Genomic DNA, 23850 nt, shown 5'->3' with positions numbered 1-23850 from the left:
GTTGTTTCCTTATAGCAGTGGTTGGCTGTATCCTTCAGAGCAAGTCAGTCTTTATGTTGTTTTATTTTGTTTTGACTAGCCTGTTGGCTATTTGGCTTCCAGCATTCGGAGCCATCGAGACATTGCACCTGCTTTTCAGGGATTACTAGTGGGTGGTTCTTTGACTTTAATCTCCACAATATAGTAGCACCAGGTAACAACAGACAAATACCACCTTCTACTAGCATACCTCCTTCCACTATTACACCTTCTTCCAAAAACATGCACAGACTAGGATTGCATTTAGTTTTTAATATATTCCTAGAGGGACAAAACACAAATAAATGTTTGCTGAGGTGGATTTCTGCTAAGAGAGGTAACATAGTTGGCCCCATCATTACCACTTCTGGTTATCTCTCTTTTTCTTTCTGTCTTTCTCTCTGTGTCTGTCTCTCTCTGTCTCCATCCCTATATTTGAAGTTTCCCTAGCACTCAATAGATACAACATTCCATGAGTTGCACCCAGGGCAAACAATTGCAGTTTTTTTTGTCTGTGGTAGTCCAATTTTAAAAAAACACATTTTATAATTAAAAGTAAAATATCCACAGCACTTTGGGGCTCTGATCATTGTCATTTTTTTTTAGATTAGATTACTTACAGTGTGGAAACAGGCCATTCGGCCCAACAAGTCCACACCGAAGTGCAACCCACCCATACCCCTAACCGAACACTACGGGCAATTTAGCATGGCCAATTCACCTGAACTGCACATCTTTGGACTGTGGGAGGAAACCGGAGGAAACCCACGCAGACATGGGGAGAACGTGCAAACTCCACACAGTCAGTCACCTGAGCTGGGAATTGAACCCAGGTCCCTGGCGCTGTGAGGCAGCAGTGCTAACCACTGTGCCACCGTGCCGCCCTCCAACAAGTCCACACCAACCCGCCGAAGCGCAACCCACCCAGACCCATTCCCCTACATTTACCCCTTCAGCTAACACTACAGGCAATTTAGCATGGCCAATTCACCTAACCTGCACATTTTTGGATTGTGGGAGGAAACCGGAGCACCCAAAGGAAATCCACGCAGACAATGTGCAAACTCCACACATTCCTGAGGTGGGAATTGAACCCAGGTCTCTGGCGCTGCAAGGCAGCAGTGCTAACCACTGTGCCACCATGTCGTCATGATAACAGTCAGGAGGGAATAGGCATATCCCATGAAGTTTCATGGCATTAGGTCAGGCAATGAAATCTCCCTCTTTCAGATGATAAGTTAGTGCTTCTATTGTGAGGAAAGTAATAAAGGCATATGTTTATTCTGGATGGCGTCTTCAATACCTGATTACCAAAAAATGGCTTCGTATCCACTTCTGACCAAGTTAGTTAAGTCTTGAAGGACAACATCTGCCTGAGTGAGTCTGTAGTAGGTGGTGAATAAACCAAAAAGAGAGGAAATCGTACTTGATCTTGTCCTTTTCAATCTTTCACAGATGCATCTGCCCCTGATAGGAATAACCACAGTATAGCCCTTGTGATAGAAAGCTGCTTCTACCCATACCTTACATTGTGTTGTGTGACACAGCCACTGTACTAAATAGAATCAATTCAGAACATATTTAATTCCTCAAATTTGTTGAGGCAGGAATGGAAGCAAGAAAATGAGGAGCAGGTGAAGAAGTTCCCATTTTCACAATCCTAGCTAGCTTCCTCCTTCATTCTAATTCTTCCTCCTGATTGACCTTTTCATAATTCTTTGCCATCTTCATCTGACAAGGACACCAGAGTATTTTAAAGGTAAGAATGCAGAGTGGGAGCAAGGGGCTTTTATCACTAATGGTAAGCAATGAAGAGAAGAACAAATTAAGAAGGCTCAAAAGATTTCACCGCACACCCAGAGAGTAAGGATTACAGTTGGGAATAGACTCTGGGAAAGAGACATTAGCTCTATAGAAAGGAGTGGAAGCAGGAAATGTGGAAGTGAAAGGATTAGAGAATTTCCAGTAGTGATCAAAGATACTGGGGACTTGGGTCAAAAGAATGGGGAATGAAGAGGAGTAATAAAAGACGTTTCTAATGATGATAGGAGAGGGGGGTTCCAGTCGTTGTATTGCCTGTATCTACCAACAATAATGGAAGAACTAGGAAAGTTTTCAGATGATTGGCCAAAGTATAAAGAATGGCAAGAATTATGAAAAGCTCAATCAGGAGGAAGAATTAGAATTAAGGAGGAAGCTAGCCAGGATTGTGAAAATGGTTGATAAAAGTTTCTGCCAGTATTTAGAAAGGAAAAACATACACATAGTGTTGGCCCTCTTGAGAGCTGGATTGGGGAGTTAATTGTGGAAAATAAGCAAATGGCAGATGAAGTGAACAAATATTTCACTCCTCTCTTCACTATAGAAGATACAAAAACAAATACAGTAAAAGATAGAAATCATGAGTTAGAGAGAGGGGAATTTAGCTAAATTACAATCACAAGTGAAGTTGTACTAAACTAATTAATACAACTGTGGGCTGAACAGTCTCCAGGTTCAGATAGCCTTCATCCTAGAGTCTTAAAAGACTATTAAGGAAGTAGTAGATTCATTGGTATTAATTTTCCAAAATTCCCTACACTGGGGAAGGGTCCTGTTAGATTGAAAAGTAGCAAATTCAAGAAGTGGGGGTGGGGGGGAGTCAAAATAACAGGAAGCTACCAGCCAGTTACCTTGCCATGTGTGGTTGGGAAGATGTAAGAGTCACTGATTAAAAATGTTATAACTGTACGCTTAGAAAAACTAGAGGTAATTGGTAAGAGTCTGCATAGTCTTATCAAAGAAAAATTGTGTTTAATCAGTTTAGTGGAGCTCTTTGAGGGAGTGGCGTGTGCTATGGCTAAAGCAGAGCTTGTACATGTCTTTTAGTTGGATTATTATTTGATAAGGTTCCACATCAAAAGATATTGTGGTAAGTAAAAGTTCATAGTTGTAGGGATAACATATGAGCATGGATAGCTAGGAGTCTGAAAATGTTTTTTTTTACAATTGGCAGGATGTAATGAGTGGAGTCCTGCAGAAGGCTGTGCTGAGATCTCTGTAAAATTTAAATCAATAAATGCATAGTAGCTAAATTCACAGATGACATCAGGTTAGGTGGGAAATAAGTTGTGAAGAAGACATAAGGAAGTTAGATATAGGTAGATTGAAGAGGTGGGGGAAAAATCTGCCAAATGGGGTGTATTGTGGGAAAATGTGAAGTTATTCACTTTGATAGGAAGGATAAAAAGCAAAGTATTCCTTAAATGGAGAATGGTTGTAGAATTCCATGGTGCAGAGAGCTTCAGACGTTCTGGTGCATGACTCACAAAAAGTTAATATGCAGGTACCACATATAGGCGAAAGTGAGGACTGCAGATACTGGAGATTAGAGTCAAGAGTGTGGTGCTGGAAAAGCACAGCAGGTCAGGCAGCATCCGAGGAGCAGAAGATTTGATGTTTTGGGCAAAAGGACTTAATCAGGAATGAGGCTTGTGAGCTGAGGGGGTGGGGAGATAAATGGGACGGGGGGAAGGTGAGGCGGGGGGAAGGTAACTGAGAGTGCGATAGGTAGATGGAGGTGGGGGAAATGGTGATAGATCAGAGAGGATGGTGGAGCGGATAGGTCGAAGAAGATGGACAGGTCATGAGGGCAGTGCCGAATCGGAAGTTTGGAACTGGGATAAGGTTGGGGAGGTGAAATGAGGAAACTGGTGAAATCCACATCGATCCCGAGGTGGAAGATGAGGGGTTCTTCCTCCAGGTGTCGGGTGAATAGGGAGTGGTGAGGGAGGAGTCCTAGGATCTGCACGTTCTTGGTCGAGTGGGAGGGGGAGTTGAAGTGGTCAGCCACAGGGTGGTGGGGCTGGTTGGTGTGGGTGTCCCGGAGATGTTCTCTGAAGTAGGTGTCCTGTCTCCCCAGTGTAGAGGAGACCACATTGGGAGCAATGGATACAGTAAATGACATGTGTGGAAGTGCAGGTAAAACTCTGATGGATGTAGAAGGCTCCTTTTAAGGCCTTGGACGGAGTTGAGGGGGGAGGTGTGGGTGCAGGTTTTGCACTTGGTGTGGTGGCAGGGGAAGGTGCTGGGTATAGAGGGTGGGTTGGTGGGTGCATGGACCTGACGAGGGAGTCATAGAGTTAGAGTCATAGAGATGTACAGCTTGGAGACACAGACCCTTCGGTCCAACCCCTCCATACCAGCCAGATATCCCAACCCAATTTAGTCCCACCTGCCAGCACCCGGCCCATATCCCTCCAAACCCTTCCTATTCATATACCCATCCAAATGCCTCTTAAATGTTGCAATTGTACCAGCCTCCTCTGGCAGCTCATTCCATACATGTACCTCCCTTTGTGTGAAAACGTTGCCCTTTACGTCCCTTTTATATCTTTCCCCTCTCATCCTAAACCTATGCCCTTTAGCTCTGAACTCCCCAACCCCAGGGAAAAGACTTTGTCTATTTACCCTATCCATGCCCTTCATAAGTTTGTAGGCATTCTAATGAAATTTCTCCCTTGTAAAGTTTTTGGTTTCAAGTGGACAAAGTTTGTAGAATGGTATGTCCTGTAAGAAGTTATTTCTTGTTTTCTGTGACACTGTGGAGTAGTGTGATCCACTACAGAAATATATTGCCCATCTTTGGTCAAGTCTTTCTTAATATAATGTATTTAATGACTTCAGGACACTCTAAAGTGCTTCATAATCAATTAAAAGCTTGTTGAAGTGCATTCACTGTTGTCTCAGAAAAGCAATACTGTCATGTTTTAGTGACACTGATTGATGGCAGGACTTTTTATGAAATTGAGCCATGTGTTGTTTTGTGTCTGCCTGAGAAAGCTAGCAGGGGATTGGTTTGACATTTCATCTAAAAGTACCTTTGATTTTGTAGCACTCCTTCAGTTCTGCACTGAAATATCAGCCTGAAGTATATGCTCAAGTTTTTGGTGTGAGACTTGGAAACTATCACTTCTGATATCTATGTGAGTTCAACCACTAAGCTGAGGATAACTCCAGAACCTGGCGTTAAGGAGAGAGATACTATTATGGGAAGGACAGATTAGGGATTGTCAACATAGCTTTGTGTGTGGGAAATTATGTCTCACAAACTTGATTGAGTTTTTGGAAGAAGTAACAATGAGCAATGATGAGGGCAGAGCGGTAGATGTGATCTATATGGACTTTAGTAAGGCATTCGACAAGGTTCCTCATAGGAGGCTGGTTAGCAAGGTTGGATCTCACGGAATACAGGGAGAACTAGCCATTTGGATACAGAACTGGCTCAAAGGTAGAAAGCAGAGGGTGGTGGTGGAGGGTTGTTTTTCAGACTGGAGGTCTATGGCCAGTAGAGTGCTACAAGGATCGGTACTTGGTCCTCTACTTTTTGTCATTTACATAAATGATTTGGATGCAAGCATAAGAGGTACAGTTAGTAATTTTGCAGATGACACCAAAATTGGACGTGTAGTGGACAGCGAAAAAGGTTTCCTCAGATTGCAATGGGATCTTGACCAGATAGGCCAATGGGCTGAGAAGTGGCAGGTGGAGTTTAATACAGATAAATGCGAGGTACTGCATTTTGGGAAAGCAAATCTTAGCAGGACTTATACACTCAATGGTAAGGTCCTAGGGAGTGTTGCTGAACAAAGAGACCTTGGAGTGCAGGTTCACAGCCTCTTGAAAGTGAAGTCGCAGGTAGATAGGATAGTGAAGAAGGCATTTGGTATGCTTTCCTTTATTGGTCAGAGTATTGAGTACAGGATTGGGAGGTCATGTTGCGGCTGTGCAGGACATTGGTTAGGCCACTGTTGGAATATTGCATACAATTCTGGTCTCCTTCCTATCAGAAGAAAGTTGTGAAACTTGAAAGGGTTCAGAAAAGATTTACAAGGATGTTGCCGGGGTTGGAGGATTTGAACTATAGGGAGAGTCTGAACAGGCTGGGGCTGTTTTCCCTGGAGTATTGGAGGCTGAGGTGTGACCTTATTGAGGTTTACAAAACTATGAGGGCATAGATAGGGTAAATAAACAAAGTCTTTTCCCTGGGTTTGGGGTGTCCAGAACTATAGAGCATAGGTTTAGGGTGAGAGGGGAAAGATATAACAAAGACCTAAGGAGCAACTATTTCAGGCAGAGGGTGGTACGTGTATGGAATGAGCTGCCAGAGGGTGTGGTGGAGGCTGGTACAATTGCAACATTTAAGAGGCATTTGGATGGGTATATGAATAGGAAGGGTTTGGAGGGATATGGGTAGGGTGCTGGTAGATGGGACTAGATTGGGTTGGGATATCTGGTCGGCAAGGACGGGCTGGACTGAAGGGTCTGGTTCCATGCTGTATATCTCTATGACTCTAAATATATTGCATCTACTGGTTCCCCATTATCTATCCTTCTTATTTGCTCCTCAAACAATTTAATAAATGTTTCAGATATGATTTCTCATTCATGAAGCCTCGTTGACTCTCCTTGATTATATCCCATATTTCTAAATATTCTGTGTAATAACTCAGGCTAGTATCCCATCACCAGGTCGTCCTTTATTTACATGTACATAGTACTGATCCAGCTAGCTCCTAGAATGTACAGAACACCTGACACTCCTGTTTATATTTGTCAGCCAAGACTCCCTGATCAGGGCTGTTAATCTGGTCCAATCAGGGAACTCATAATCTATGAGATCCACCTGGATGACCTAGCTCCAATCACTACATCTCTCCCCTGCTCAAGTTCTGGAATGCAGGCACATTTTTTTTTCCCATAACTTTTCCGGGGTTGTTTTCACACCAGGTCCAGTTCCTACTACTCTTCCTCAGATACTAGCGGCATTTACTGGACCATAGTCTGCCTCTCATGCCCAGGGTATCTCAGCCAAAATTCATCTTCAGGCAGTAACAGCGTAAAGGATATGACATCCATTGTGTCCATCTTGTCGTCAGAGGTTTTTTCGCTAGGCAGAGGGGGAGAACTCACAGGTTCTGATAGCTTTGCTGGATATTCTGAGGGGGTTGGGTATGTTTTGCTCCTGCCCTGATTGAGAGATTGCAGCTTTGATATGGTCCACATGCTTGTTCAGGACCACCTCTCCTACACAAAATTTGCATGCCATGGGACCTGACCTTGTGTTGACCATGTGTCTGACCCATGCAGGGCCATTCCTGTGGTTTTGACACCAAACTCCCTTCCCTGAAGTAAGATGGCTCTCTTTCTTCAAGGAGCGTTGTGTCTGGTATTGGCGTTCCTAATACCATTTTCACAGACATGCACACATGAGCAACCTAGTACCAGGTAGTCTCCTCATTATCAACTCTGCTGGAGCTGTACTTGTACGTGAAGGGTGTTCCTATAATCGAACAAGACTCAGGACAGTGTGGTATCGAGTGAAGCTGTAGGCTGTTTCTTTAACCATGCCTTCAAAGTTTGCACCGCTCATTCTGTCAGACCATTGGACAGTGGATGGTATGGAACTATCCTCACATGCTGAATGCCATTTGATTTTAGGAAAATCTTGAATTTCCTGCTGGTAAATGATGGCTCATTGTCTGTGACCAACACCTCTGGGGATCCAGATGTTGCAAAAGATGCTTGCAACTTTTCAATTGCTATCCCCACTATGATGAATGAACTCTATGCATGTTCAACCACTTTGAATGGGCGTCCACTATTACTAAAAACACTGAATCCACGAAATGATCAACATTTTTGATATGTAACTGAGTCCAGGCTTTACCCAGCCATTCCCACGAATGTGGGGTTGCTGCTGGTGGTAATCTTTGTCCTTGAATTAGATTCCCTACAGTGTGGAAACAAGCCCTTTGGCCCAACAAGTCCACACCGACCCTCCGAAGAGTAACCATCTCAGACCCACTTCCCTCTGACTTAATGCACCTAACACTATGGGCAATTAGCATGGCCAATTCACATGACCTGTACATCTTTGGACTGTGGGAGGAAAATAGACTACCCAGAAGAAACCCACGCAAACACGGGCAGAATGTGCAAATTCCACACAGTCGCCTGAGGCTGGAATCGAACCTCGATCCCTGGTGCTGTGAGATAGCAGTGCTAACCACTGAGCCACCAAGCTAGTCAGTTGGCACTCTGGGCACTGTCACACCAACATAGCTGTGTCAGCATCCAATCCTGGCCACCAGATATGAACACCGTAATTTTCAAAATCCCTGGAGGACCCTGGTACAGTTCAGCCAGTATCTGTCAGTGATTTTTGCTCAGGGCAATTGCTTTTGCTCCCCATAATAATATGTCTCCTGTACGGTGATCTGGTCTTGCCAGGTACGGAAACATTTCAGTCCTGGTTGTGATGGCCCTTTTGTTTCCCCTGTCACACACATCTGTTTTAGTTTTGCCAGGCCAGGATCTTTTTGTGTCCACAGTCAGATATTATCAGCGGTGACTGGAAGGGTGTCCAGGAAGTTTAAAACCAGAAGTCTCTTCTAGTGGCAGCACCACTGGTGATATATCTACCGAAGGAATGCAGCTCAAGGTATCCATATTTGCCACTTGACCTCCTGGATGGTGTTCCAACTTGTAATTATACACTCACAGAATAAGAGCCCACTGCAGAGTTTTACCTGAAGCTATGGGTGGCAGGGCCCTGTCCTCTGTAAGTAGTCCTAGCCGGGGTTTTTGGTCCATTACTATTACAGATTCCCATCCATAAAGGTATTGGTGGAACTTACACTAAAGATGATGGCAAAACGTTCCTTCTCTGTCTGGGTGTATCTTCATTCAGCATCAGTCAAAGTTGGGGAAGCATATACTAATGGGAATTCTGCTCAGCTGGGCCACTGTTGAGCCAAAACTACCCTTATACCCTAGGCGGAGGCATTGCATGTCAACAGTGCTGCATCTCACTTGGGATCATAGTGTTAGAAGATAATAGCTGCTTCTACACCTCCCTAAACGCTACATCTTAGCTGCAAAACCATTTCCAAGAATGACTCTTTTTCATTACCAGATGTGAGGGCGCAAGAATGGAGGCCAGCTTACATATGGGTTTCCTATAATAATTCACCAACTCCACAAAAGACCGAAGTTCTGATCCAGACATGGGAGCTAAGGCACCTTTGATTGCCCTCGTTTTATCTTCCAACAGGTGTAACCCAGTCTTGTTGACTCTGCAGCCCAAGTAGATCACTTGGAGAAACAGTTAAGGACTATCACCAAGTTCTCTAAATGCCATTATTGATCTTCCCAGTTATTAGCAGGTAAATGGCGACTTGGGGTAGACTTTATGAAAATGTTCTCCATCATCCACCAGAAAACGGCACAGGCTGATGATACCTCAAACTGCAGTTTCATATATTGGTACAAACCCTTTATGGGTATTAATTGTAGCATACATTTGGGAATGCTCATCTAATCACAACTGCAGGTACACAAGGTCCATGTCCAGCTTTGTGACGGACAGACACCCTGCCAGTTTTACGTGAGGGTTTGAGTATTTATCCAGATGCGAAAAGTCTTTTGCCATTTGTTTGAAATCCCCCCAAAGGTGATCCGACCCATTGGGCTTCACAGCCGGCATGACTGGCAATGCCCATTCCACAAGCTGGACTGGTTTGATGACTCCTTCACTTCCATCTCCTGATTTCTGCCTCTACTTTTTCACATCAGGTAAATGGCACTGGGTGGACCTTGCAGAATCGTAGAATTACTTCCTGGTCAACATGCAAGGTGACCTTTGCCTCTTTGATAGTCCCTAAACCTTCCTAAAAAACTTCCAGATATTTTAAATAGTACTTCACTCAGGCAGCCATTTTCTATTAGAAAAATAGTGAATCAATCACGTTGAATCTTTCTCAAGCAATGTCCCCACTAAGCTTGGGCCTGAGCCTTTTACTACAACAATTGGTAACTGTACCAGTTGCTTCTCATAAGAGACTAGAACTGAAGTTGTACACTTAATCTCTAAGAATTCCCTGGTATAGGTTCTCAGCCTGGCCAAGGTCATATGCAAACTGAAGGGTTGGAGTCCAGAGAGAATATTGATAAAGACCAGTTCTGCAATCACTGATATAGCCATGTCAGTATCAAACTCCATTAGAACTGGGTGACCATTTAATCAGACATTTTGTTTTGAGTGGTTCTGATTTGGATGTTGCCAAGCAATTTAACTGTTCCAAACCAGTTGTAGGTGGACTTTCCAGGATGTGCTCTTTCCTGGATATCAGCCTGTGAGTTCTTTTACACAATTCCAGCCTAATGAGACTCTGTTGCTATCTCAAGTCTGTGCTCTGGCAACAACTACAATGGTCTGCCAGCCCAGATCCTCTCAAATTTTAACTATTTGGCTGAGACTTAGATTTACGTAGGGGCTTTGCTGTGGGCTGACCTAGAATCCTTCTGTTCAGGATATGACCTGAGTAAGACTATGCAATTTCCTTCACCCAAGTGGTGTTCCCCAAGCTCAGTCAGCCTGCTGAGAGCTTTCACTTTCATTGGTATACCCTGTAACTCATGTGTTCCACTTCCCCACGTTCTGTAATGACAAAGCCAGCAGTAGTGCCTTTTCGAAGTCCAGCTGGGCTTCAGGTAGTGAGTACTTTTGCTTGATCATATCATTAATCTCACATATAAAATGATCTCCCAGCATCTCACTTGGGGTTAAACTAAAATCTCATGCCTCTGCCAGTCATCTGAACCTCATCGAAAATCCCCATATGGTTCTCAAACAGCCAAGTAAAACTGACAGCATTTCATAATTAGAGGAGGCTTGGGGTTGTAATATTCCTTAACCAAATCCATCAACTCTTGAAATGTTTTAGTAACTTGTGCTTCAGAGAAAACTGGGCTTCTAATAACCGAGAAAACTCTGGGTCCACAAGCTGTCAGGAGAATTATTTTTTGCTTTTCATCTGCATCAATGGCATTTTCCTGGAAAAACATAATGAATTCTTTCCACATACTGGGCTCATTCTTTGGCAGGATTGAATGGGTGAAGCCTCCCAAAGAGTAGCATAATGCCAGAAATGCCTACCCAAACTCAAAATCGACTGTTAAAGTAAATCTCTTCAGGGACTGGTATCCTATCACCAAGTCACCCTTTATATACATATGCAGAGTACATAACACTGACCTAACTAGCTCAGAGCTGGCTCCTAGAATGAACAGAAACCCTTACATGCCTGTTTATATCTGTCAGCCAGGACTCTCTTTTTGGGGCTGTGAACATGGTCTGACCAGGGAACTCGTATACTGTGTGATCCACCCCCTGGCTGATCTTGTTTCAATCCCAACAGTCTGCTTTTCCATAATTTATAGTAGACACTAACATATTCCTAATGCCAGACGCTAACTGCATTTTTCTTTTATTGGATTTTTGTCTTCCTCCCTTTTTGAGTAAGGATGCTATATTCAGAGTATAATGGGGCCTGGAGCAGATGGGCCAATGGGCCGAGGAGTGACAAATGGAGTTTAATTTAGATAAATGTGAGATGCTGCATTTTGCAAAGGTAAAACAGGGTGGGATTTATACACTTAATGTAAGGACCTGGGGAGTGTTGCTGAACAAAGAAACCTTGGAGTGCAGGTTCATAGTCCTTGAAAGTGGAGTCACAGGTAGACAGGGTAGTGAAGAAAGGGTTCGTATGCTTGCCTTTATTGGTCAGTGCATTGAGTACAGGAGTTGGGAGGTACAGAATATTGGTTTGGCCAATTTGGGAGTATTGTATGCAATTCTGGTCTCCCACCTATGGGAAGGATGTTGTGAATCTTGAAAGGGTTCATGAAAGATTTACAAGGATGTTACCGAGGTTAGAGGGTTGGAGCTATTGAGAGAGACTGAGAAGGGTGGGGCAATTTTCCCTGGAACATCAGAGGCTGAGGGGTGACCTTACATAGGTTTATAAAATCATGCATAGGGTGAATAGCCAAGGTCTTTTGCCCATGACCAGGATGGGGGGGAGCGTCTAAAATTAGAATGCATGGGTTTTCAATGTGAGGGGAAAAGTTTAAAAGGGACCTAAGGGGGAACTTGATCACAATTCACACATTTGTGATTACATGGCTTTTTCTTTTAAATGACTCCTTCCTATACTTTTAGCTCCACATCTGTGAGAGAATTGCTGTTTGAAAATTCTATAACTTGATGTGATCTTTTTAGTAGAAACCAAAATATTGACATAGTTTTTGTTAGTGCAGGTGCCAACCTGGTTGATGTGCCCATCGCATTTTCAAAATTATTATGTGACGTTCTGCCAGCCGGGGTTCACATTTTAAAAAGTGACATGAAATAAAACTTCTCCTGATTAAATCTCCAACTTTAAACTTTTATAGAACATAATTGGCCCACATCTCCAGATTATCACATGTTGGATAAGTGACACAAACTTCATATTAGAACCGAAGCCCCAATATGCTGATCTCTGTTGAAATTGTCAGGAAAGTTTGAACTTTGCCTGGACAATTCCCCTTTTTCCTGAGACCCTCGGCAAGAGTTTCAAACTCTGAATCCAGCTTGGAGACTTTGGACAATTCTGCAGTACTTTTTAAAACTAATTAAAGACATCACTGGCTAATTCAATATTTATTGTCCATTTGTAATTGCGTAGAAGCCAGTTTAGAGTGAACCACATTGTTGTGGGTCTGGAGTTAGATTTAAGCCAGATCAGGAAAGCATGACAGATTTTCCTCTCTAAAGGATGTAAGTGATCCAAGTGATTTTTTAATGACAATCAACAGCAGTCCAATGGTTGCCTTTAGGCCAGAGTTTTAATTCCAGATTTTAAGTCAAATTCAAATTTTATTACTTGTTATGGGGGACTATAAGTCCGTGCCCTAGAACATCACCTTGTGGTTGAGCATTACTAGTCCAGTGAGATTATTATGATGTATGGTTTCCCCTAAATGGAGTCATAGAGATGTGCAACACAGAAACAGACCCTTCAGTCCAAGTCATCCATGCCGACCAGATATCCCAACCAATCTAGTCCCACCTGCCAGCACCCGGCCCATATCCCTCCAAACCTTTGCTATTCATATACCCATCAGGTACCTTTTAAATGTTGCCATTATATTAGCCTCCTACACTTCCTCTGGCAGCTCATTCCATACACATACCACCCTCAGTGTGAAAAGGTTGCACTTGGGTCCCTTTTATATCTTTTCCTTCTCACCCTAAACCTATGCCCTTTAGTCTGGACTCCCCCACCCCAGTGAAGAGACTTTGTCTATTTACCCTATCTATGCACCTCATGATTTTATAAACCTCTATAACATCACCCCTCAGCCTCTGACATTTCAGGGAAAACAGCCCCAGCCTATTCAACTTCATCCTATAGCTCAAGTCCTCCAACCCTGGCAACATCCTTGTATATCTTTTTTTGAGCCCTTCCAAGTTTCACAACATCCTTTTGATAGGAAGGAGACCAGAATTGCACGCAATATTCCAGAAGTGGCCTAACCAATGTCCTGTATAACTGCAACATGGCCTCCCAACTCCTGTACTCAGTACTCTGACCAGTAAAGGAAAGCATACCAAACACCTTCTTCACTATCCTATCTAACTGCGACTCTACTTTCAAGGAGCTATGAACCTGCACTCCAAGGTCTCTTTGTTCAGCAACACTCCCTGGACCTTACCATTAAGTGTCCTTTTAAGATTTGCTTTCCCAAAATGCAGCACCTTGCATTTGTCTGAATTAAACTCCAAGTGCCACTTCTCAGCCCATTGGCCCATCTGATCAAGATCCTGTTGTAATCTAAGGTAACCCTCTTTGCCGTCTACTACACCTCCAATTTTGGTGTCATCTGTAAATCCTAACTGATTAGTCACACAGGAAATGTTCTTCAGATTAAAACCCACACTAACTACTGGGTAACTACAGATTTGACCTCCCAACCACTTACTGAGTCCAAATCCTTACCCAGACAGTCCCTCACTGATACTCCTGACATCCTGACTACTAACTACCCCCTGCCAATCCCCCATCCTCCCTTCCCAAATCGTGATCCAACTGCTCTTCCTGACCATTTGTCTAATCCCCAACCAGACCTCAATAAACACTTGATATTCCCCAGCTGCACATGATCCGACTAATCCCAGATACACATACCCACTTACCAGCTCACCTAACTACCCAGCTCACATGTGGTATCACCCACCATCCTATCCGCCATGTTACCTCATCCACCTACCAGTCATGCAGCTGCCATGCTGCCCAACTTGCAATCACACTCAACTGTCCTTTGCAACACCACTGGCACTTCATTAACTTTCCAACCCTTCCCATTTCCCATTTTGTCAACCTACTATCTGATCTGTTACCCCACCCACCTACTTCCTGCACAGTGATCCAATTACATCAACTTCCTACCCACCCTACCAATTCACCTAATGTTCAGTAACATTCAGATTGGATGTTTAAACTTACCATATGGCAGATGGTGCTGTGAAAGTGTGCAGAGACATGGCCTGATACCTCTTGAGCTGCAAATGGTCAAAGCACAGCAGGCCAGGCAGCATCTCAGGAATAGAGAATTCGACGTTTCGAGCATAAGCCCTTCATCAGGAATAAGAGAGAGAGCCAAGCAGGCTAAGATAAAAGGTAGAGAGGAGGGACTAGGGGGAGGGGCGATGGAGGTGGGATAGGTGGAAGGAGGTCAAGGTGAGGGTGATAGGCCGGAGTGGGGTGGGGGCGGAGAGGTCAGGAAGAGGATTGCAGGTTAGGAGGGCGGTGCTGAGTTGAGGGAACCGACTGAGACAAGGTGGGGGGAGGGGAAATGAGGAAACTGGAGAAATCTGAATTCATACCTTGTGGTTGGAGGGTTCCCAGGCGGAAGATGAGGCGCTCCTCCTCCAGCTGTCGTGTTGTTGTGTTCTGCCGGTGGAGGAGTCCAAGGACCTGCATGTCCTCGGTGGAGTGGGAGGGAGAGTTAAAGTGTTGAGCCACGGGGTGATTGGGTTGGTTGGTCCGGGCGTCCCTGAGGTGCTCTCTGAAGCGTTCCGCAAGTAAGCGGCCTGTCTCACCAATATAGAGGAGGCCACATCGGGTGCAGCGGATGCAATAGATGATGTGTGTGGAGGTACAGGTGAACTTGTGGCGGATATGGAAGGATCCCTTGGGGCCTTGGAGGGAAGTGAGTGTGGAGGTGTGGGCGCAAGTTTTACATTTCCTGCGGTTGCAGGGGAAGGTGCCGGGGGTGGAGGTTGGGTTGGTGGGGGGTGTGGATCTGACGAGGGAGTCACGAAGGGAGTGGTCCTTGCGGAACGCTGATAGGGGAGGGGAGGGAAATATATCCTTGGTGGTGGGGTCCGTTTGGAGGTGGCGGAAATGGCGGCAGATGATACGTTGTATGCGGAGGTTGGTGGGGTGGTAGGTGAGAACCAGTGGGGTTCTGTCTTGGTGGCGGTTGGAGGAGCGGGGCTCAAGGGCGGAGGAGCGGGAAGTGGAGGAGATGCGGTGGAGGGCATCGTCGATCACGTCTGGGGGGAAAATGCGGTCCTTGAAGAAGGAGGCCATCTGGGCTGTGCGGTGTTGGAATTGGTCCTCCTGGGAGCAGATGCGGCGGAGACGAAGGAATTGGGAATATGGGATGGCGTTTTTACAGGGGGCAGGGTGGGAGGAGGTGTAGTCCAGGTAGCTGTGGGAGTCAGTCGGTTTATAATAGATGTCTGTGTTGAGTCGGTCGCCCGAGATAGAAATGGAAAGGTCTAGGAAGGGGAGGGAGGAGTCTGAGATGGTCCAGGTGAATTTCAGGTCGGGATGGAAGGTGTTAGTAAAGTTGATGAACTGTTCAACCTCCTCGTGGGAGCACGAGGCAGCGCCGATACAGTCATCGATGTAGCGGAGGAAAAGGTGGGGGGTGGTGCCAGTGTAGTTGCGGAAGATGGACTGTTCCACATATCCTACAAAGAGGCAGGCATAGCTGGGGCCCATGCAGGTGCCCATGGCAACTCCTTTAGTTTGGAGGAAGTGGGGGGATTGGAAAGAGAAGTTATTCAGGGTGAGGACCAGTTCAGTCAGTCGAAGGAGGGTGTCAGTGGAAGGGTACTGGTTGGTGCGGCGGGAAAGGAAGAAGCGGAGGGCTTTGAGTCCTTCGTGATGGGGGATGGAGGTGTACAGGGACTGGATGTCCATCGTGAAAATAAGGCGTTGGGGTCCGGGGAAGCTCTGATACCTCTTGACTCTACTTCATTCTGATGAAGCACTCTGGGAGATAGTGACCACATTTCTGGAGAAGCTGGTTTGGAAGATCCAGTAAGAAATGTTGAGTTGTATTGATTCAGAGAAATGTTCTAGCAAATTATAACGATAAATGCTGCTCCTCAGAAGAGGAACCAACATATTTCGTAGGTCTGTTCCAAATTGTTTTGGTAAAGGAGAACAGACAGACTCACTATTGTTTTTGTGGAACTGTATTTTTTTTTTAAAAGTGATCAAATCAACTGCTTTATTTATTTTGGATAGTGCCTGAATCTTTGTAATTTACATCATGTGACTTATTTCCCCTCTTGTTTTATTACTGTTTTACAGAGCAGTTTGAACAGTGATCAAGGCCTTGGCTTGGCCTCATTAAGTGTCATCTATGCAGCTCTTATCCTGTCTTCAATGTTCCTTCCACCGCTGATGATAAAATATCTTGGTTGTAAATGGACCATTGTTATCTCCATGTGCTGCTACGTTGCATTTTCAATTGGAAATTTTTATCCTAGCTGGTAATGATATGTAATCTAAGCTTTTACTAATAGTTTCATTGATATGCTGGAATTATTCTACCTGGGCCCCCGATCTCTTGCCATCAGGCTAATTCTTTCCAAAACAAAAAACACCCAGAGTTTAAAACTGGACTCCTGTGGGGGTTCAAAAATGGAAAATCTTTGCTCCAAGATCAGATTGTTATCCAGAATCCAGATTTGGATCCTGTCCCCTTCCCGTGGAGCCTTGTGTCAGATCGAGTCCTATAGCTTGCTGTAGGTGGACCCTACCCAAATTGGATTCAGTCCAGTAAGTTAAGCAGAACAGCCATGATCAAAATATCAATGTTTAAATTCATGTGTTGAGATGTCAGGCAGAGTAAGTTAAATGACACATTGTTAGGATTGTTTGGAAACATGTGATGGTAAATGTACCAAGGATCCCTTGAACCAGATCCTAGTACAATTTTAGGATTTTACAAATGAACCTGTTCCAAGATGTTATTAGCTATTTTAGAATAGGTGGGACTTGAACCCGTGCTCCTTGGCTCAGAGGTAGGGATGTTACCACTGAACTGCAAAAGTCCCTATTCATTCAATTTTATACTCGTCCCATTTTATTGTGACATTAAGCTTCTGAATTAAAATGGGGAGATGCGTTGGGATGTTAATAAAATGGTGAGGTCATATATTTCAGTTACCAACTGTATCATGTTCAATCATCATCTTAATTGTACAAAATACTGACCAGGATTAATATGTGCTATAGAAAAATGTACATATCTAAAGCTGTTAGGTACTTTGCAAATATTTACAGAAATACCCGTCTCTCAGATAATTTCATTTTATTTTAACTATTGATCACTGTGCATTTTTCCTTTGCACCTTCTGCTGTCTTCTCTTCCCAATGCACTAAGAGGCCAAAGGAGCTGAATTTTCATCATGAAGATGGGAAAAAAAAAGAGTTGGGTTGGCTTCCCTGACATCTATAAATGCCCTCACCCTTGTCTCTGTTCTTCAATCCTTTTTTTTCTTTGTATCACTCATTCCCCTCCTGAAGATGCCTAAATGTTCAGTGCTGTGCCCTTCCTATATAGGCTGCCATTCTTCATCTTCAATGGTCTCACTTCCTGAGGGTGCAATCTTTATTTCAAGATATACCTTTCCTGGTGCTCATGCGGGCTCCAAACAACCTTGCTCACAATTCTATGCTCAAGTGATACCAAGAGGTGATGACCCCCTGATGTGCCAAACTTCATAATGCTGTCTCTTTTCATGACCTGTGATGACTGATGTACCTTTCAGTTCAAAGGGGTAAGCCCTTCTACCTTTTTGAAACTTTTCTTGTCTCTTCCACTCGTTATTGATGTGGTTTATGTGCCTCTGCCTTAAGCCGGCCTAAGGCATACTGCTGCTGAATGCCCCCAGAACACTCCAAATCTCTATCAGAGATATGCGTTTAACAAACTTCTCATGATATTGATTGGGCCTGATTAGTATTCCACTCCTACCTTCCTGTTATGAGACAGGTGTGAAGGAGATAGGACATCAATAAGCACAACATCATTTTCATTCATTTATTCCTGATGAAGAGCTTTTGCTCGAAATGTCGATTTTGCTGCTCCTCAGATGCTGCCTGGACTGCTGTGCTCTTCCAGCACCACTAATCCAAAATCTGGTTTCCAGCATCTGCAGTCATTGTTTTTACCTATCATTTTCATTCATATTAACTATCTGTCTCCCTTCTAGTCTGATTCGAGCCCTAAGACTCCAGCTATTGATACCCCATTAGAGATTCATTGATTCTGTTCTGTGATTGTGTGATTCATTAGGAGATCCCTTGTATCACTGTTTTCAAAGGAACTGTTAGAAGAATTAGGACCAACTGGCCAGGTAGGAGCGGAAATGCATTGCAGACATCTGCCACGACTCCCAGACATGCAGGTCAAAAATACATTGTTAGTTGGAACAATTTGTTTATCTGTTTTCCCTTGGACAACTGATAGTTGTAGGATGGGTAACTATGGTTTCATGAAGTGGAAGGAATACCCAAGGTTTGTGGAATAATGGATTGCACTCATGTGGCTATTGCATCCCTTAATCATGGCCACCATTTGCATCAACAAGAAGAGATTAAACTCTAAGGGAAAGAATTTTAATATGCATGCATGTGTGGATTTGGGGGCAGAATATGTAAGCCCATTAGGAATCCAACTGCAACCCAACCGTTTCCACAATTAATTTCAATGCATTAGTCTGTGTACAAATAATGGCTTCATGCGAAGTGGGTTATCAATTTTAATATGTTAATACAGCAATATTAATCTGGAATTTGGTGTTTAACTTCGGTTGTACAGATTTCCCCAGACTTTCTGGAACTCGCCAGTGAAAGTAAAGTGAAAAGAAAATGGCAGTTGAGATGTTGAAGCAATGACTGGGACTTATACCAATTAATTCTTCACTGCTCATGGCAACTTTCTTACTTGCTTGTGTGAAAGGGTTTGTTCACAGTGCTTATGTTCAGGGATTACTTTTACACACTTTGGTAAATAAAAACTGAATTCTAGTTTTCTCCGCCCACCCCCTGCTAAGGATATTTTCCCCAGTAAGACAACAATACCTTAAATCTTCCATCCTTCAGAAAGGCCTGAATTCCTGGGGAATAAGGAATGGGGAAGGCACAAAGAAATCTATTCACCACCTTCTAATCAGAAAGGAGCTCCAGTGTGATCATTTGGAATCAAACAGGTTATTCAGTGATCATTCTAACAAATCCTAAGCTTCTGTGAACTGGTAAACAGCCAAATTAAAGCCAGTGATTGGAATATGCATATTGGATTACTTTTTAATTATAATTCAGTTATTTCTGATATGAATTTTTGGGTTTCCTCTTACAAAGACTGATCCAAAGTACTACTTCATTAATTATTTCTGTATCCCCATTATAATTTATCATGTCAGCCTTTTAGGGACTCAGGTTAATTTTCACAATTTTCCTTCCTGGAAATGGCTGATGACGTCACTCAGAAACTTGTAGATTGAAGCACATGAGCTGTATCATAAATGTTATAAGACTACAGAAGGGTGATGGAGTAGGTCTTCAAAATGTTGACGATCCCTTAAGGTGTCAAGATGCATGAGTTAGACAAATCACGGTGTGCTACATTCTACACCACATTGCATGGCAGAATGGAAAAGGCATGTAGCTACAGAGCCTTCTTGGAATATAACAAGGTGAACAGGGTATGTAGAAAATTATAAGGCAGACACTATTAGTCTATCTGTTCAATAATCACATGTATGTTTCAAAGCGTACCGAAAACAATGCTCTGATATAATTAGATTCATAGAATATATATTCTGAAACTGAAGAAATTGTGAGCCGAGAACTGTAGGGCCGAGAAATAAATCTCAGTACATCAAATCAAGCCAGAGAACAAAACAATTGCAACAGATCTCACTGAAGAGTTGAAGAGAGTAAACAGATCGAATAATGTTGTTATATAATCAAAATAAATAGACCGGTAAGGTGACACAGGAGATAGACCATAATACAAATTGTAGGTAAGAAGAGATAATGTTAGAGATAGTTAATAGAACCGAATGAAAAGAGATAGGGTTTAATGGTAATTGATGGAGATTGCATTTTTTTAAAAAGAAAGCATTACATGGATGGAGTGATGTGAGCAATTGTGGTGTGTAATCATTGTTCATACGTTGATAAGATATTGAAGCAGATTTAGGCCATTTGGCCCATCGAGTCTGCTCTGCCACTCGATCATAATCCCTTCAACCCATCACTAAATAAAACCCTCTGTCTAACCCCTCAAATTTACTCACTGTCCCAGCATCCACCACACTTTGTGGGAGAGAATTCCATAGTTTCACAACCATTTGGGAGAAGTAGCTTTTTCTCAACTCTTTTATTTTAAATTTGCTACCCCTTATCCAAAGACGATGGCCTCTTGTCCTAGAATATAAAAGTGTAGCACTGGAAAAGCACAGCCCGTCAGGCAGAATCCAAGGAGCAGGAGAGTTTCCAGCATAAGCTCTTCATCAGGAATGTGAACGTGGCCCAAGGTGGGTGACAGATGAATGGGAGGGGCATGGGGCTAGGCGGAAGATATCTAGGAATAGGTGGATGAAGATGGGGGAGTGATGGTGATAAGTTGGAGTGGAGGGTGGAGCAGATAGGTGGGAAGGAAGATGGACAGGTAGGACAGTTCAGGAGGGTGGTGCTGAGTTGGAAGATTAGAGTAAGGTGGGGGGGAGGGTAGATGAGGAAACTGGAAACTCATCTTTTCACCCAGAGAATAGTGAGCTTGAGAATTCTGTACCACAGTATTGAGACCAAAGTATTCAATGTTTCAAGAAGGAGTTAGATGTAGCTCTTAGGACAAAAGAGATCAAAGTGTATGGGAAAAAGCAGGAAGAGGACAGTGAATTGAATGATCAGTCATGATCAAAATGAATGGCACAGCAGGCTTGAAGGACCAAAAGGCCTACTCCTATTTTCTGTATTTCTAGTATTACCTTCCACCAAGATATTTTTTACTTGCTCCTGAGAGTGAAAGTAGTGTCTGGGATAAATGCATGCACATCCAGTGGGAAGTGCATGTCATGCCATAGTGATAAAAGGGCTTGTGCACAGGTACTAATGAGCTTCAGTAGGATACAGAGACAGATATAAACAGGAATGTCAGAGGATCTGTTCACTCTGAGAGCCGTGCTGGTGTCAAGCACTATATACATGGAAGTAAAGGGTGACATGTCGATGGCCCTGTGGACTTATTTCAGATGGTAGCAGCAAATTTGATTATGAGCAGCAGCTTATCCAAAAGTGAGCATGCATGCCCCTGCCCCCTGGTGGACCTTTTTGGAATTGAACATGACTTGTTCTCTAGTCCATTTTAATTCACCAAGTCATTCACCCCCACCTATTCTGAAGAGGTTAAAGGATATCGGTAGGTACCATGTGCTCCATCTAAAGACAAGTGATAAGGATGTGACTATAACAAAAATAATTTTATTTTTAAAAGTAACGGTAAAGGAAGTGTAATTTTCCTACATACGCATGGTTCACGGACTCCACAGCACCATACATAAACTTGGTCTAAGAGCCTGTGAATCATATTAATCTATGGTTGTAAGGAAAAATACCCTTCATGGGTCCCGATGGAAAGAGGTACAACTCCTGTGTGAAACAAAAGCAGCTCTTTTAGATTAAATAACCAACCATCAATTATCAAAACACCTAATCAAGTAATTATAAAAATTCCAAACCCTTGTTTGGAATCCCTCTGCCAATTTGTCAAATTATCCAATTCACAATGAACAAACAACTAATTTTGCCTATCATGGGCAGTATAACAATAACAAAATTCAAAAAGGTGGAGAAACAAGGGCAGGAACGAAATACAAATACTGCACTTTTTACATTTATATGTAAAGATAGCTTTGATTCATTGACTTCTGTGCTGTTGGTCCACTACTCTGATACACTAAGAAGACAATGTTTTATTTGAACAAATCTACTATAAAATCATTGATTAATTAATTATCTAAGTAACAAGTTACAAGCACTACCCACTAGGGCAGTGTAACAATAACAAAAAAAACAAAAACGTGGGAAGAACTAAATCAAAAGTGTTGCGGAGGGAGATAAGGCACTTCAGTGCCCGTTCTGTCCTTACAGTCTGAACGATTTTGCTCACTTAAGGAGAGGCAATAAAACTGGAATTTCTTTTTATTTCCAACATGTGTGCTGGCTGGCTGGGCCAGTATTTACTGCCCATCCCTAGTTGCCTGTGGGAAGGTGGTGATGACCTGACTTCTTGAACTGCTGCAGCCCGTTTTGTGTAGGTATGTCTACTGTGCTGTTTGGGAGTTGCAGGGTTTTGACCAAGTGACAGTGACGGATATTTGAACGATGTTGTGTAAGCAGGCTTGGTGAATTTTTGCTATTGGCGCATCATAGCATGGTTAAAAATCTCTGTTATGATGTGCCAGTTATGCATGCAATGCCAGTCAAGTAAGCTGCCTTATTCTGTTTTGAGCTTCTTGAGTATCATTGCAGCTGCAGTCATCCAGGCAAGTGGAAAATATTTCATTAAAGTCCTGACTTGTTCCATGTTGGATAGTAGACATTTTGGAGGAATCAAGCTTTACTTGCTGCTGAGTTCCTAGCCTCTGACCTGTTCATGCAGCCACAGTATTTAGATGTCTATTCCAGTCACTTTCTTGGTTTATTGTAACATGAGTGTTCTAAGTGAAGAGGCAGTAGATAGATGTTTGGAGACTGACTTTGAGTGGCTCCAGGTCTAGAAGGCCTGACTTTAAAGGGTGTCACTAAGGCCTGGACTGCAGTGGTCAGGGCTGACTGCTTTACAGGAAATGACAACTACTTTGGGGCGGGCACAGTGGCTCAGTAGTTAGCCCTGCTGCCTCATAGCACCAAGAGCCTGATTCACAGGCTCTTAGACCAACTGTTTATGCATGGTGCTGTGGAGTCCATGAACCATGCATATGTAGGCTGTGGAAAAAATACACCTCCTTTACCTTTACTTTTAAAAATAAAATTTTTATTTTAAACGTGGAGTTTGTACATTCTCCCCTTGTCTGTGTGGATTTCCTCTGCGTGCTCTAGTTTCCTCCTACAGACTCAAGATGTGCAGATTAGATGGATTGGCCATGCTAAATTTCCCATTGTGTTACAGGTGTGCATGTTCAGTGGATTAGCCCTGGGAAATGCAGGGTTACGGGGATAGAGCTGGGTCAGTGGGGCCTCGGCATGATGCTCTTTGGTGAATTGGAATGGACTCAATAGGGCAAATTGTCTGCTTTAAAATTGTAGGGATTCTACGATCTATATAAGAGTAACTTCTGAAATACCAGGTTTCCTCCTGAAAGAGGCCTGTAAATTCCATCTGCAAGAAACAACTGCCAGGAATGGGTGCCTCAGCAATACTCCTGATCTGCTGGAGCACATATTGATGAACTGTTCTGATATTTAGTGTGCCTGTTTCAACCAGAGTATCCAAAGCCATTATGACAACAGTCTGAGCTTTCACAGCAGCAACAAACCTTCAATGGAAATAGTGGGAGCTATTTGTGTTGCAATGAAATCTGTCATATCAGCAATTAAACTCTGCATTACATGTGAGTTCAGCATGTGCGCTGATGGAAGTGATTACTTG

The 23850-nt window shown here is 43.3% G+C and overlaps 1 protein-coding gene across 1 annotated transcript in view; it reads left to right on the top strand.

The window, feature by feature from the left end:
• unc93a (unc-93 homolog A) overlaps positions 1-23850 on the top strand; it is a 91287-nt gene that overhangs the window by 8214 nt on the left and 59223 nt on the right. The window contains exon 2 of the mRNA XM_060831004.1: positions 16494-16675. Coding sequence (XP_060686987.1) covers positions 16494-16675 — 182 coding nt within the window. The remainder of the gene's footprint in view (positions 1-16493; positions 16676-23850) is intronic.

Source organism: Hemiscyllium ocellatum, chromosome 10 (genome assembly GCF_020745735.1).
Source record: "Hemiscyllium ocellatum isolate sHemOce1 chromosome 10, sHemOce1.pat.X.cur, whole genome shotgun sequence".
NCBI lineage: Eukaryota > Metazoa > Chordata > Chondrichthyes > Orectolobiformes > Hemiscylliidae > Hemiscyllium > Hemiscyllium ocellatum.
Note: the sequence above shows the minus strand (reverse complement) of the source record. Positions and strands in the feature narration are given on the sequence as shown.